This window comes from Dermacentor albipictus, chromosome 3 (assembly GCF_038994185.2).
Source record: "Dermacentor albipictus isolate Rhodes 1998 colony chromosome 3, USDA_Dalb.pri_finalv2, whole genome shotgun sequence".
Classification (NCBI taxonomy): Eukaryota; Metazoa; Arthropoda; class Arachnida; order Ixodida; family Ixodidae; genus Dermacentor; species Dermacentor albipictus.
The window spans coordinates 81251027-81265534 of NC_091823.1; the positions used below are offsets into that span (position 1 = coordinate 81251027).

The following is a 14508-nucleotide window of genomic DNA, read 5'->3' on the forward strand; positions in this document are numbered from 1 at the left end:
AATTGACACAGTATGACAAGAGTGTATGACGAAGATGAATGATAGGTCATGGCATGCGTGTCATTTAGGTCATGAAACAGCCGCCTACGTCTTCTTGCTCTCATGGTCGTTTCGTTAACTCGATAGGCTCCCCGCACACTGCTTCGCATAACATGTATTCCCACAGCGCGTAGATTCTGCCGGCTTTTTGTCTGCGTTTATTTTCGGGTTTTTTTATTGGCAGCGCGTTGCGGCAGCTTCTCGTGCCGGCTCGCGCGAGTATATGCCTTTGGCGTGTAGCGAGGTACGGACCGAACGCGCGGAGTGATAAAGTTTCATTACCAAACTTCTTGCGTTGCATCCCCAGCGTTGCATCTGATGGCTGAAACGGGCTACCGTGTCTGCTGAGAAAGCACGCACACTCGAGCATCGAAGAAGAGTGTAGTAGGTGAAACGAGAACGCGATGAAATGTGCTCTGCGCTGAAACATCATGGACAGATCAGGACCTTCAGGCCCCCAAGTGATCTGGTGAGCTTCAGTACGGAAGTGAGAATACCTTGCCTTCGCCGTGGCAAGCGCTGAAGCATTAGCGTTACACACTAGAAACCGTCCTGGGAAGGCTTCTTTTCTTTCTTTCTTTTTTTGGCGTGGGGGGGGGGGATAGTTAGCTCTAGGACATTATGCTTGCGCACGATAAAATGGCACATTTCATTTCATAAGTGTGTTAGTCGTTCAATAATTGTGACCACTATAAAAGAACAAATGGTCAAAGCATCTGAAACTGGGATACATGCGTTTCTGCTACATGTTCTTGGAAATTAAACTTTTACCATCTCAGACCGACGTCTGATGAAATACGTAACGTTATGCGATGTAAACTCGGAGAGACGTTCTTTCTTTACAGCAAGTTAAAGTTTCTTTGATTTTTTTATTATACGTTATGCAAGCGATCCTCTAGATAAATATTTTGCATTTCTCTCTTGACTTCATGTGAAGGTTACATTTTAGTATAATAGGAGGAAGTAATCCAAATAACGTGTGTTGACAGGAGGCAGTCGTATATAAAAAATTAAATAGATTTTTCCACCCTTCAGTTTTCAAACTAAAATAAAGCCGCAGATCCCACGCCCTATGAAAATCGTTGTTATGCGAAGCAATGTGCGGGGATACTACCAAGTTAACGAAACGACAATGAGAGCTCCAAGACGTAGGCGGCTGTTTCATGGCTGACATGACAAGCATGTCATGACATTCATGAAATGGCGTACCATTTATGTTCATCATACAATCTTGTCCTACTATGCGAATTTTGGTACATACTAAGTTAATGAAACGACCATGAGAGCACCAAGACGTAGGCGGTTACTTCATGACATACATGCAATGCATATATTGACATTCATGTCATGACTTATCATTTATTTTCGTCATACACTCTTGTTATACTATGCCAATTTTGGTACACACCAAGACGTACGCAGCTGTTTCATGACATGCATGTCATGACATTCATGTCCTGACCTATCATTTATGTTCGTCATGCACTCTTGTCATACTATGCCAGTTTTAGTACATACCAGACGCAGGCGGCTGTTTCTTAACCTACATGACACACACGTCCTAATAGTCATGTCATGACCAACCATTTATGTTCGTCATACACTCTTGCCATACTACGCCTATTTCTTGCGTACGAAGTTAACGAAATGATTATGAGAGCATCAACACGTAGCTGGCTAGATAGATAAATACATACTGGCAAAGTGGCAAATGTTCGCGAAGAAATGCTTCGCAATTTAAAAAAAAACATTTCTTTTTTGACTTACAACTACCAATTTCGTTTCATTCATCGCAGGCTCTACGTAGTACGTTTGTCCTTGCAGGCGCTCCTGCTTGCTTTAGCGTGCCGACTGGTGATGACGCAGACAGCGTGGAACTTCAGCTCCACGGCGATATTGCTTAGTATAAAGACATGGAAAACGCTCCTAGTTCTGTTGGGTCTGCCACCGAAACCGTAGAAGGCAATACATTAGCTGCCCCTTGCAAAAGTTTTTGCACGTTCTTGTAAAAAGCCTACAGACGTGTTTGTATTAGCTTTATAGAATCTATATAAGGAAGCTGTCGACTTCTGCATATTGAAGCTGTAAAAGCGCACCGAGACGAGAAACGAAGAGAGTGAACAGGACGAAGCGCTTCGTACTGTCCACTCTCTCCATTTCTCCTCTCTGTGCGCTTTTACACTTTCAAGATGCAAGCAAACCAACTAACCCAGTTATCCATTCTGTTAGAGTTTATGCATATTTTTCCAACTACTAACACAGTCTATCCAAAAGCAACCATGCAGAATGTTATGAGCCAGAAATTGAGTAAATGCAGTATAGTTAATTGCTGATGTCAATAGACAGTCTCTAGATTTCATATAAGCTAAAGCAAATGCCAAATCAAATAAGTTAGTCAAGTCAGTCTCGTTAGATGTGCTATATAGACATTCTAGGGACCATTTAAGGGCATAAAAGAATTGCCATAAGCATAAGGCTCTTCTTTAATCCGCACCACAAACGTTCGCGCAGGGACGTATCTTCACGAGGCTCTGTGATCAGCACGAACCGCAGCCGCAATAGAGCATGCGCAGTCCTAACGCTGAAACAAACAAAAAACAGAAAATACCATGAGGTGTCAAGCTACAGGCACGATTATAACAGGGAAGCCACATGGTCGCATGGAATGTGCCAAGAAGCTTCTTCAGCGGCATGTCTTGTGGTAGTTCTGAGCGCTGCGTCCCTTGCTCAGCCAAGTGAATGGCAAGCAGGGGCGTAATCAGTTGTGGTACTGTCCCTGCTTTGAGAACATGAGCAAAATTGTTGTCGTTACTGTAGTTTATGATAATGACGATAATGACGTTGATGATGATAGTAATTATGTTGGTGGTGGTGTTTGATGCCATTCAATAAAATGTGTTTTGCTTAGCAGCTGAATGCATGGACTCATTTGTCGCCTTGTTTTTTGCGCCTTCGAATGTGGTGAAAAAAGAAAGGTAAGCCTCTCATACTTAGAATGGCTCAGTAGACAGCGTTCATCTTCAGAACAAAGCGCTAACAAACAAGGGACGCGTAAAAGCAAGCAAATGCCGGAGCTAAGCACTACTAACAGACATTTAGTAGATTTAACACTCTGATTAGTTCGATAACGTTGTCCGCCCACTATGTGACTGCCTCGGGTAGCGTACAATAGTTCCCGCTAAGAAGTATCTTGAAAACGACAAGTACTGTGATTTTTTTTACCTAAATTCACTGCACAAACGAGCTGAATATTTTGGTTATAGGAAGAATTTCATACTTGAGAACTAGCTTTTAGTGTGGCGTATCGTAGGGCGCTATAAGGTAAAGATATATTCCAATCTGTTTCTGTGCATTTCTGCCGTTGGCGTTCCACGACTGGTCATACATTTTTCGAGAAACGCCAACCTCACCTGTCTGTCACGTGACGTCGCGAAACGCCACATTTGATATGACGTACACACACTAATTATGCATGATTTGGTTGAACAAAATAACAAAACGTACTTTCCTATTCTGCACATTTTTCGCTTTAAGCTCACCGCTACTGGTGAAACGTTTCTCGGGCAGCACCCACATCGCCTGTCTGTCACACGACATCACAAAACCGCGAAAATTCACCACGTCAAAGTGAAGCATACACTGCACTAAGCATTGTAGATGCATTAATGCGACGAACAAAACTCAATTTCTCGGGGTACAGCCAGAGACTTCCCCGTTCCAAAAGAAATAGAAGATGGTGGCCACACGATCGCTCTGGCACAAACAACTCGGAGCTGCCGGCGAGAATGCATTTCTTCGCAGATAATAAAAACAATTATTCGCTGTGTAGCGTACTCGAGCCCTTTCGGCACGCACGCAATATTGCTCTGCCTACTCTTCGTTAAGAACACATTTTAGCAGCATTTATAGATTTCCGTTGCACGCCACCCTGATTGCACGCCACCCTGATGACGCATGCGCCCTGCCTTAGCGGATTAGTCGCGAAGCGTCTTGCAAGGGTCGCGCGCGCGGCCGTGCGGCCAGGGGAGGTATTCTGCAAGAGTCCACCTAGTGGACTGTACATTTCGGCCGCCGCCGATTGGCTGGGGCTTCTTGTCTTCTCCCACGCACAGCTGCATCCAATCAGCAGCAGCCGAAATGGACAGTTCACTAGGTGGACTTTTGCAGAATACCCCCCCCCCCCCCCAGATCTCGGGGGAAAGTACCCTGGAAAAACAAAGGGCTTCGACGCGCGCTGTTGCAAATGCTCGTGCCATGTAGCGCGTTGAAACTCTACTGGTAGCTCGACGTCGTTGCGGTGCCGAAAACATGCGTAAGACTGCAACTACACTTTGAAACAGAAAAGGGTCAGGGCTTAGTCCGGACTGCACCGTGAACCACGTAGTTGCCGCCTTGCATTGACGGCTGTCAAATGTATCGATAAACCCCTGCGTTACACTTGGACGACACTTCGAAAACACGTTGCTGACGCAGTCTTCTTGCAGCATTGGCCCACTGTTGCTGGTGGTGGCAGCGCGTGCCTGACTTCATGTACTCTTTTAAGGTGTGGTAACACTGGGTCGATACGAGACCGACAAGACGCTGATGATTGGCCGACTATTCAGCACTGTGTCACTGAGACCGTTTGATCGTAATAGGCCGACAACGACGCAACCGACGGGTGCGATTTGTTATATAGCGCGACGGGCTTTCGTGTCCGTGATAGCTTGACCGAACCCTAGCTACGTGCTTAGCCGTTGAACCGACAACGCGATAGCTGCAGTTCATTCACTTGTAAATGTAATTATTCACGCTCAACATGCGTCGACATGCCTTCGAAGTTGAAATGCACGAGCTTCAGTCCTCTCAAGCCGTGCACGTGAAGTTTGAGTCAATGTTGATCCTGTTTAGCAAAGTTTGGGTTAGGCCTGACCCCGCCGAGTTCGCACACACGCTACTGATGGAGCTCGACCTAAAAAATAAGCAGTCAGGACGAAGGAAACCGCTCTTATAGTTAGGCTGTGGCCCTATAGCGATTTGATAACTACTGTTCACTTCGCACGGCTCGTACACAATAAGCGGCAAGCGGCGACACAGCGCTGTGCCAACATCTTGTACTTTGGTCACCATTCCCGAACGCTGCCGGTCGCATTCCCGTAGATGCTGGGTCTGTGTGTGTTACTATGCTGACATTTCTTAATTCCAAATAAGCACTGTTTACATCTGCGTCAAACAGAATTAAAGAAGAGACAGTGCATTCGGTACAGCAGCATAAACTCGCTCAATTACCAATGATGTCAGCGATGGCATCCGCGTTTTCGTGAGAGAACTACTTATGCCAAGCACTGTTGTCTTGAATAATACTTTATAGCACGCACAAACTGTAAATGTGACGAGCTTAAACAAAAGCGAGACTCAGTAGTAACAGCCCGTAATATATGTGTCTGGATCACAGTTACAGTTGTTTAACGGACTCGGCCGCTCATACTTACTCGTCTGTATGTTTTCCTACGTTTTGAGATTATTTCACATCATCGATGCGCCATTTCTACTATAACCGGAGCTGACAGCGATCCGAAGCTGTAGAGGTAAACAAATGCACCGCTTTGGCAAATCCCACTTGCAAGGCTGCGCTCGGAGGCTTCTTGAATATGCGAAATATTTAGTGAATGCGTAAAAGGAGTGCAAAAAGCGATGTGCAATCGCAGACATCAGCGACAACGAACTCAAGGCAGCCGCGTCGGTAGACGCAACTCAGCGTGCCTTGATCGGCCGCGCTGTTACCACAACAGCGCACTCGGGCCTGTTCCCCCACTATAATCGACGGGTGAACGACATGCTGTTCCGGAGAAACCATTAATAATTAATCGCGATCCACGAAACGCACAACCGACGCACACTGAACATGGGCGCAGGTGCACAAATAAACCGGCGAAAATCCCCAACACCCTTCCAAAACGTTTCCAGCGGCGTGCGTCAGAGAGCAGCACACGAACAAGAGGCGGATTGCAGACGCTGGCACCACTCTCCTCACCCGGTTATGTACTTTCACTGCGCTAGCTCGGCCCTACAGAAACCCTCTCCCCTTTAGCGTGTTCCTCGCCTCTTGCCAGTCAGTCAGGTAAGAAAAACTTCTCAAGGTAGGCATTGCCATTCGCTTTGACAACAAATAAGAAGTAACCACCGATAAACGAGAAGAGCACTTCACTCCGGTTCGAACAACGCTGCGAGCAACCGCCCGATGCTTGCGTCGGTGCTTTCGTAAATTTGACGTCAGGATAATAGAAAAGTTTTGCGTTATGCGGCCCCTACGGACATTGTCTGCAATCCTGAGCAATCTCTTCCAAACAGCATTTTTAGCTTTCTCGGAGTGCCTTCTGTTGTATCACATGTAACACCCGTAACAAGCCAGACGCATTAAAGCTTTGCTTGAATGCAACTCGTAACGCCGAGATTTCCTGCAGATTTAAACTCGATATTGCATTTCGTATTCTCAGTATGTCAGGAACATATTAGTATAACGCCTGCTTAATGATTTCAAGCGGCGCAATAAGCTTTTACTGGAGAAAGCGTAAGTGGCCCAAGCACACTGAACCTATGAAACTCCGCGTCTAGTCCGCGTCTTCGTAGCGCTCTTTTCTTCAAGTATGCAAAACCAACTCGCCGACATCAAGCTTCTGCGCCTATAAAACTGTTACAAGATTAATTTTGCGCTTACCGCTGCTCATCTATTGCTCAAATTTTGCAGCAACATTGTATTTGATGGTCTGGATTGTTTAATATGAGACCTGGCACTTTCACTTTCCTATAGTTCATCAAGAGAAAAATTCCAAGTGTCTCTTCATCTGCACCCTTGGCAATAAGCGATGTTTAATAATTGGAGGACGCTTAAGCTTCGCCTTCAAAAGTGGAACGCGATAGCGTTATCGCACCCCGTTCGCACCGCCTACTCAAATGCACTACGCCAGCCAAACGTCGCGATCGGCACAGATAGCCAGGCCCCGACGCGCCATGAAGGCGGACGCGATCATAGGGCGAGTGGCGCGCCACGTGTTGGGGCAGCGCCGTACATTGCGAGGAGGGGGTCTTCTGTGTTTGCCGCAAGATGGCTCTGCGTGTGCGCAGAGCGCAGAAGAAATGTAGCGGAAACGTTCTTCGCTACTCGTGAAACTGCGACTTCTGTAAGTTACATGGTCATAATTACCGATACACACCGCAGTATAACTTTCTACGGCACGTTTCTAAGGCAACACAGCATTCACTAGAGGCGATTTTGTCCCCTTTTGAAGGAACGAACTCGTGGCTGAGTGGTAGCGTCTCCGTCTCACACCCGGAGACCCTGGTGCGATTCCCAAAAGCCCATCTTGCAAGATGTTTTTTTTATTTATGAAGTGCCTTCTTGGATTTATCGCTCACGGCCAACGCCACTGACGCCGACGACACCGGCATTTCTGCGACACGAGCTCCTTAACGTTATCGCGTTAAAACATGGCGGTTTTATCACCTCCGGCGTCTGCAGTGCGGCAAAGCATGGCCTTCAAGAGTGATTTCCGTTAACACCGCTCCTGCATACATTCGTTCGTGGGCACTCACGCTCCGTCCAGTGGCGTAGCCAGGGGGTAAACGGGTGGGGGGGTGAGGCTGCCGGGCTTAAGCCCCTCCCCTCGAAATTTTTCCAGCTCCCTCTTATGCCTGGCGCATCGCCCATGCACAAAGGTGTATATTCTTCGAACATCCGCCCCAGACAAGCACAGGATAATACACACCATGCACTAAGCATGGCAAACAAGGAATAATGGCACCTTGGCTTCTTCCCGCCGCCCCCCGCCACCCCCGAAAAAAATAGTCCTGGTTACGCGCCTGGCTCAGACCTACATCTTTTGTACGCTAACTATAGCACTGCTCTCACCTCCTGGAACACGGTTGACTCCGGTGCTAACAGCGATCATCTGCCTATCATTTTTTATCTGATTACCTTATTGCTTTCTTTGGACAATCACGAGCGCAGCTCTTCGAAAATTTTAAACGCGTTAAAATCGGCTTTAAACTTTCAGGTAGGTATTGAGATGTTAGGGCATTGAGCATTTGTTCCATTCGAAAACAGTCATTAAAATGACTCAGTTTGTCGTATCATCCTTTAAGGGTGATCATATCGTCCATAGTGGAATTCTGCTTGTGAGCGAGATTTTAGACATTGAATAATTTCATGGAAAAAACTCCTATATAACCAGTGCCGTGTTTATTTGGCTAATAACATATACGTAGCCGATACATTTATATGAACAGTCTCAAAAGCAATTATCAGTATGATTCAAAGCACTAAACAATTATTTCAAAGTCTGCCAGTAAGAAAGCACTACTTAAGTTTATTCGATTTCGTAAAGAGACCAATGAACATCGACTCTGTCGTTTTATTAACAAAATAATCACCAAAGTCGTCGAAGGCGCAAGGCACGTACTCGAGTACGGGAAAGTACCTTCGACTTAAATTCTGAATCACGTACTGCCCACCTCGGACGATTTCAACATCCGCTCATTTTTATAAATAAACTTTATTCCCCCTCCTCTTCGTGCTGCACTTTAGCTTTATCGCTTGATAGCATGAACCGAGGTCAATGTAATGAGCATGTAGCTTGCAAGCGTTGCACCGCTTTCACCGCCCCATGCAGGAGGCATAATAAGTGCGCCGAAATGGCGTGCTCTGCCTCGTTACGATCCTGGTGACGTACGTACGCTGCTCGTCGTATACCTGAAGGGCGACTAAGTGTCAACGGGAGTATGACGCTATGGGGGCCCCTGTTCACGTGTTAAGCAGATCGCTTATTAAGCAGCCTACCGCGTTTTTTTTTCGTTTTTTTTTTTTCTGGTGGCCGACGGCACAGCTACGAGTGTTCAGCTGGGGGAGGACGGGGGAGAAGGAGGTTTTTCCTAGTCCCGTCAGACGTCAACGCCCTGGTTCTGCAGCGAACGACCGGCCTCTAGAAGTGATCACCCTATACTGTTTCTTATGGAGACCTTGAGATCTAAACGTGATTTATCGATTATTTCTTCAGAGCAAAACACGAGTATTAAAGAAAGCATAGACACTGCAGGACCACGCGCTGTCAAATTATGACAAAATATTTTTGACAATGTGGGTTACAGTGGGGACTCCGCTTTAAACTTAACTCGCAAGGATACCTTTACGTGCATCTATATCGCAATAGATGGGCGTTTTTCTTTTTCGCATGGCAACTACTTTGAGATATTGCCGCCCCTCTTACTTTTCGTCACCGTACTCCACATCATTATTTACGTGCCGTGAAGTGAAAGCTAGGGCCCGAGTCAGCCAATCAGCAATTGTAGGGCTCGCCGCGTGTTACATAGAAGTGAAGACGGCTCGACCAATGTACGCTACTAAATACATTCGTTAAGCTTTCGTTCAATGGGGTCGCAGAGAGGTAGACTGGCGGCGGACAGTAGAGGAGCGCATACCCTGGTTCCCGTGTTCTGTTCGTCCGCCACGACCCATAACTTCCGCTGCTAGGCGCAAATCAGGTGATGTTATGTATATAGGCTGCGGTAGAGTCCGTATAGCTCGAAAGGGCAATGATGCACATTTCTTACAGCGTGGACGCCGTTTATATCTGTTGACGCGCGCTGGTGAAACCGAAGTGATAAGCAGGTACAGTGTAAGTGTGACCGCATAAGCGAAAGATATCGTTGACCAGCTGCGTGTATACTTGGCGGCGTATATACTTCCTCTAGCGCTACTAGACTCGAGGGGTTTATTTGAGAATATTAATGTGCTGGTTGCGAAATTTTTAAAGGCAATACGCGGAAATGTTACAGTGTCTGTGCAATGAATTGTGTAATTCCGTTTGTAAAAACTGAAGCACATGCTTGCTGGGAAGTTGCGTACACTGCTGGCATCTTCGGCTGGCCGTTTCGGAGCGACTGCTGGCCGTTTCGGAGCGAGCGGTGTTGTCTTTGGCTGGTTGAAAAAGCGTGCGCGCCTTGCATTCGGCTGGTTCTTTTCGATCGTTCTCCTCCACCTTCGAGCGAATCTGAGGCGCTCCGAGCCCTGTCGTCGGAGCAGTCGTCGAGATTGGGAGTGATTCCAGCAACGTCATCAGAACACAGCGTCGCCGCTGCTGGCGACGGTCCAGCGTAACCTAGGCAACTGCATGCTGGCGCCTCGACGAACGCTCGTCCCACCGGTGCGTCCACCGGTTTTCCCGGGTGGTGGTGGTACAAACGTTATTTAGTGAAGGCCAAAAATTAAAAGAAACAAATTACGATGCCACCGTTTCGTGGGTGGCCTTCAGGCTGCCGGTCGTGACCTACAGATCATGCCTGGCGGTGGCTTCCGCTGCCCAGATCGTTAGCCGTAACTGGACATCCGGCTCCAAGCTGACCCGGCGGCGCCGCGAACTTTGGATGGGCGACAGATCGGACATTGGCATGCAGTCAGGCGGCTTCGCGTGTGCCATTTCCTGTTCCGAGAGCGAGTCGCACGTTCGGATTGCGCGCTTGTCCTCTACCTCTGAGTTCGGGGGAACGCCGGATCTGCCCGACTGTGCTTCGGGGAAGAGAGACGACTAATCGAAGATACCATAAGTGTCGCACGCTTTAGACTCCTCGCAGTTTCTTCAAGTTCATAATGTGCAGTAGCCATTCAGACGGCTCTTTTTATGCGCCGCTTAAAGCATTTCATGTCACCTATAAAGAGGAAAAGCAGAAACGTACTCCAAATTAATATAAAAGCGTGCAGCACGCCGGATTACGCAGATACCTGCCATATGCTACAGTGTTTGCAAATACCTAGCTCACCATAAATTTCCGGACCGGGAAATGTCGCAATAGGCTGCTTTCTTACACGCTTTCAATACAGATGTTCTGTCTTTTTTCTAATTATTAATCGAGTTCAAGAATAATCAGCACATGTTCTATCACTTTTGCATATAAGCTTAATAGGAACATCTGAATTCGTTCTTAAGATCACTTCATCCGTCCTGACTTTTTTTGTCGCTCAAAATTAAACCACCGCAAGCGCTACACTTGAACCATAAAATCAACATGCCTACATTGATCGTAGTTTTGAAACTGGGCGTTCAAAGCATGAAAAATGGTTGCTCGCTAGTTCAGGTATATGTTCCAGTTATACACGCGCGTGTACTAACCACGAATAGCACACTCCTTTTTATTCATTCATTTACTTGTTATTGAAGGACGAAGTATTTCTAGGCAGTGTCCAGCAGCTGTAGCCTAGACAGTTGTACTGTTTCGCTGATCGGCGATCTCGCCAACCTAAGCGTATGTCGTGTCACCGTTTTATAATAGTCTCGTAAATATACCACTGGTGTCATATTAACAGGCAGCAAGACAAAGAATTTTTTGCCGCCGGGAATCAAACCATGGACCCTTCACGAGTCCGTTAGCAGCAGCACAAGACCGTGGGAGCTACCACTTCTAGCTTAGGTTCTTTGCTCTTCTGAACACTAACTTCTTATGCACTAACTTTAGTACTACAGTGTTTAAAAAGTCCCGTCATATTACGGTATAACAACCTGCGAACTTTTGATGCCGGGAAGTTCCCGTAATGATACATGCTACTACTGATCCCGTAGTTAACAAAAAACATTACAAATGCCGTAACTCAAGAAACTACTTTTAAAGCCATAGCACTCCTTAACATTACCAATGCCGCACCACAAGCAAAAACACCTGAAGCGACACTTATTTACCAACCTTACAAATGCCCTGCCGCACGAAACTACCATTGAAGCCGTAGTACCTGCCAACATTGCGAATGCCGCACCATGAACGAAAACATTTAAAGCCGTAGCTAGCTAACTACCAACGTTGTCAATGCCGTACCCTGCGTAAACGGTTATATATATGTCACATTGAAGTTCAGGGTCGCAACCGTAACAGGCGCATGAGGAATCTCACCTGTGAGACATCGTGACTGTAACGACACCGTAATGAATGTGTATGGTTGTTTTGCTGTACAGCAGCCATGATGAATAATGAAAACCTCATAAAGTAATGCAACATAAACACACGGAAGGAATCATAACACCAGCGACTGCTACACGTTCTCGTGTGTGTGAATCCTTTACTACTGTGTTCCGCAGAATTTCCCAGTGGTGTAGCCATCAGATAGGTATTCCACTTAAAGTGGAACTCATACAGCCATGGTTTCATGACAAAAGAAATACGTTAGCCAGAATAATTAATAAAACCACCTTTTCGGAGCTTATATGGGTATCAGGAGCCCAGCTTTCGTTCGTGAGCTTTCTCCTTTTCTGGCAAACACCAGCAAATGTTTTTCGTGCAGTAATGATTGATACTCCATAAAGGTTACATGAACACTCAGGACAGTCTTTGAAAAAAACACACAAGAAGGTCAGTTTTTAGTTGTACTGTACTTGAAGAACACGGACAGCCTGTCTTAGGCCATCAGAGGAGCTCAAAATGAAAAGCAGGAAACGTGTGTCAGTAACTGAAGTCATCCAAGAAATAGTAAAAAGACTCACCGAGCTCCATTTCTTCTTGAAAATCACAATCTCTGCCCAAGCCGCTAGAGCCTTTGAGCGGGTTCTTTTCTTTCTATTCAATTGATGGCGTGCGCCCTCTTCTTTGCACATGACAACGAGGTATATATCTGGAATGAACATGAGATAGGCAGGTGACAAATTCAATTAAAAACACCCATGCAAAAATAATTGTGATAACTAACTTATAATCCCAGGTTTATTCCGCATCACCTACTAAGCCAGACATGTTATTTCAGCCCCTACCATTATTATAACTTGTCAAGATACAGATCTCAGCAGCCACCCACGATCATCTATCTAAATCTTGGCACCCATGCTAGGCTATTCCGCGTTGCAACGGTAATAGGTGTAGCCATGATGGTATACATGCATGAACAGCTTGTGTAACTATATGTGCACCTGTATTCTTAACGGGCATGATCACTGAGGGACCAACTGAAAAGTTTGTTTTTATATATGCAAGAAATAATGTGCTTATGATAACTTATCAGCTTGGCACTGCCAAGTCTCATCAAAGAAAAAGTGATACTTTCAATGTAACACGATGCAGAAATGAAAGACGCCAAGTTGTCTTTCTGATGGAGAAGTCAAACTCAGCTGCAATGAAAAAAAAAACATAAATACACTATCCAATAAATGTGTTTTGTGTTCATTTTCTTGAGTAATATTGTTTACAGGTAATGCTATCTGTGCAATAAGGGGTAAGGGAGGTTGAGCATACTAATATATGTCAATGTAGCTTGCGGATACAATTGCCAAAATTTACTGACTAGCTGCACATACTTCCTTGAGAGCATCATTACCTGCCTTTTGTAGCTAACCTGTGAACATGTCAAGGCATAACAGACAAGACAATACCACATAACGTTACCTTAGAGAGTTACCTAGGCGAGTCTTGCCTAGAAGGAACTTTTGCAGAAAAGAAGTTGAAAAGTGCCAATTATAGCACACATTTTACAGCAGTGCTATGTTATAAAAAGCAACGCTATTGAAAAGCTAGTCTCTTGGCGGCAATACGTAGCCGTAATCCATGTTAGCTATGTGGGATGCCCACTATTTGCTTGGTTCAAATAACTTAATTCCTGAAGCATTCTGTCAGGGTATTACTTAAGGGGTGGGTTTCTGTTTGATCAAGAAATATTTCTTTTATAGTGGCTTTGAAATGGTACGCAGGTAGATCAGCGGAACCATTCGAGTTCCTGGCCGTCTGAATAAAAAAGGACTTCAGGTACAAAGAAGTACGTGCAAGCGGCAGATACATGCTCTTCTTATGGTGGATGTACAAAGGGGAAGTGGTCATGTACAGGAAAAATTGCGGTGTTCAGAGAGGAATAACTTGAAATACAAAAAAAAGCTTGTAAATCTTGTGTCTTCTTTCTAAGTGCTGAAAGTTGGTCTTTGGGGATATGCTAAGGTAGTCGAAGTACTCTTTATAAATAAATATAACTATGGGGCTTTGAATAGATCACGAGGGTTTCAGACTGGACAAAAATATTTCGTTTTTGGTCGTACTTTTGTAGAATATGCTAGTAGTTTTACAGAAAGTGGTGCGAGTATCAAGGAATGACGCAAGTAATCAAGAACGCAGTTAGCTTACTTGCTTCTTTTAGTGTGAACGGACCTAGCGAAAGACTCGTGGGCAGAATGCCGACGACCCTCGGGGGGAAGGAAGGGTCGAGCGGGGCCCACAGAGACGCGTCGCTGTGTCCTTGAGGTCGGGACGAGCCACGACGACGAACTCAGACGTGCGCCGAACCTGTAATGCGCCATACCGTGGACCGGGTAATTGGGATTCTACGCAGAAGTTTCCTGAAATAAAAGTACCACGGGGTCTATATCAAATCCAGTTTTAGAACCATTTGACTGGCAGGAGGAGGACGTTCTGGCCTTTGCTGAAGGTACGAAATGTACGAATATGCTGATAGCTAGCCTTGAGAACAGGGGCGTG

General features: G+C 45.8%; 2 protein-coding genes and 1 long non-coding RNA gene across 6 annotated transcripts in view; 2 read left to right on the plus strand and 1 right to left on the minus strand.

Moving 5' to 3' along the window:
• The window catches only part of LOC135898951 (fatty acyl-CoA reductase 1-like), a 49853-nt gene extending 47026 nt beyond the window's left edge, over positions 1-2827 (plus strand). Inside the window, exon 13 of one of the 3 annotated variants that reach the window (XM_065428221.2) lies at positions 1836-2827. In XM_065428221.2, the coding sequence (XP_065284293.2) occupies positions 1836-1998 (163 nt within the window). In that variant the 3' untranslated portion in view covers positions 1999-2827. The remainder of the gene's footprint in view (positions 1-1835) is intronic. The other 2 variants (XM_070535658.1, XM_070535659.1) reach the window with 2 other exon arrangements.
• Positions 1-14508, minus strand: part of LOC139057431 (uncharacterized) — a 327910-nt gene that overhangs the window by 307711 nt on the left and 5691 nt on the right. Inside the window, exon 2 of the long non-coding RNA XR_011512783.1 lies at positions 12540-12667. This is a non-coding gene — a long non-coding RNA (uncharacterized lncRNA). The remainder of the gene's footprint in view (positions 1-12539; positions 12668-14508) is intronic.
• LOC135898950 (putative fatty acyl-CoA reductase CG5065) overlaps positions 6009-14508 on the plus strand; it is a 64218-nt gene continuing 55718 nt past the window's right edge. Inside the window, exon 1 of one of the 2 annotated variants that reach the window (XM_070535666.1) lies at positions 6009-6139. The gene's annotated coding sequence lies outside the window, so the exon portion shown is untranslated. The remainder of the gene's footprint in view (positions 6140-14508) is intronic. The other variant, XM_070535665.1, reaches the window with a different exon arrangement.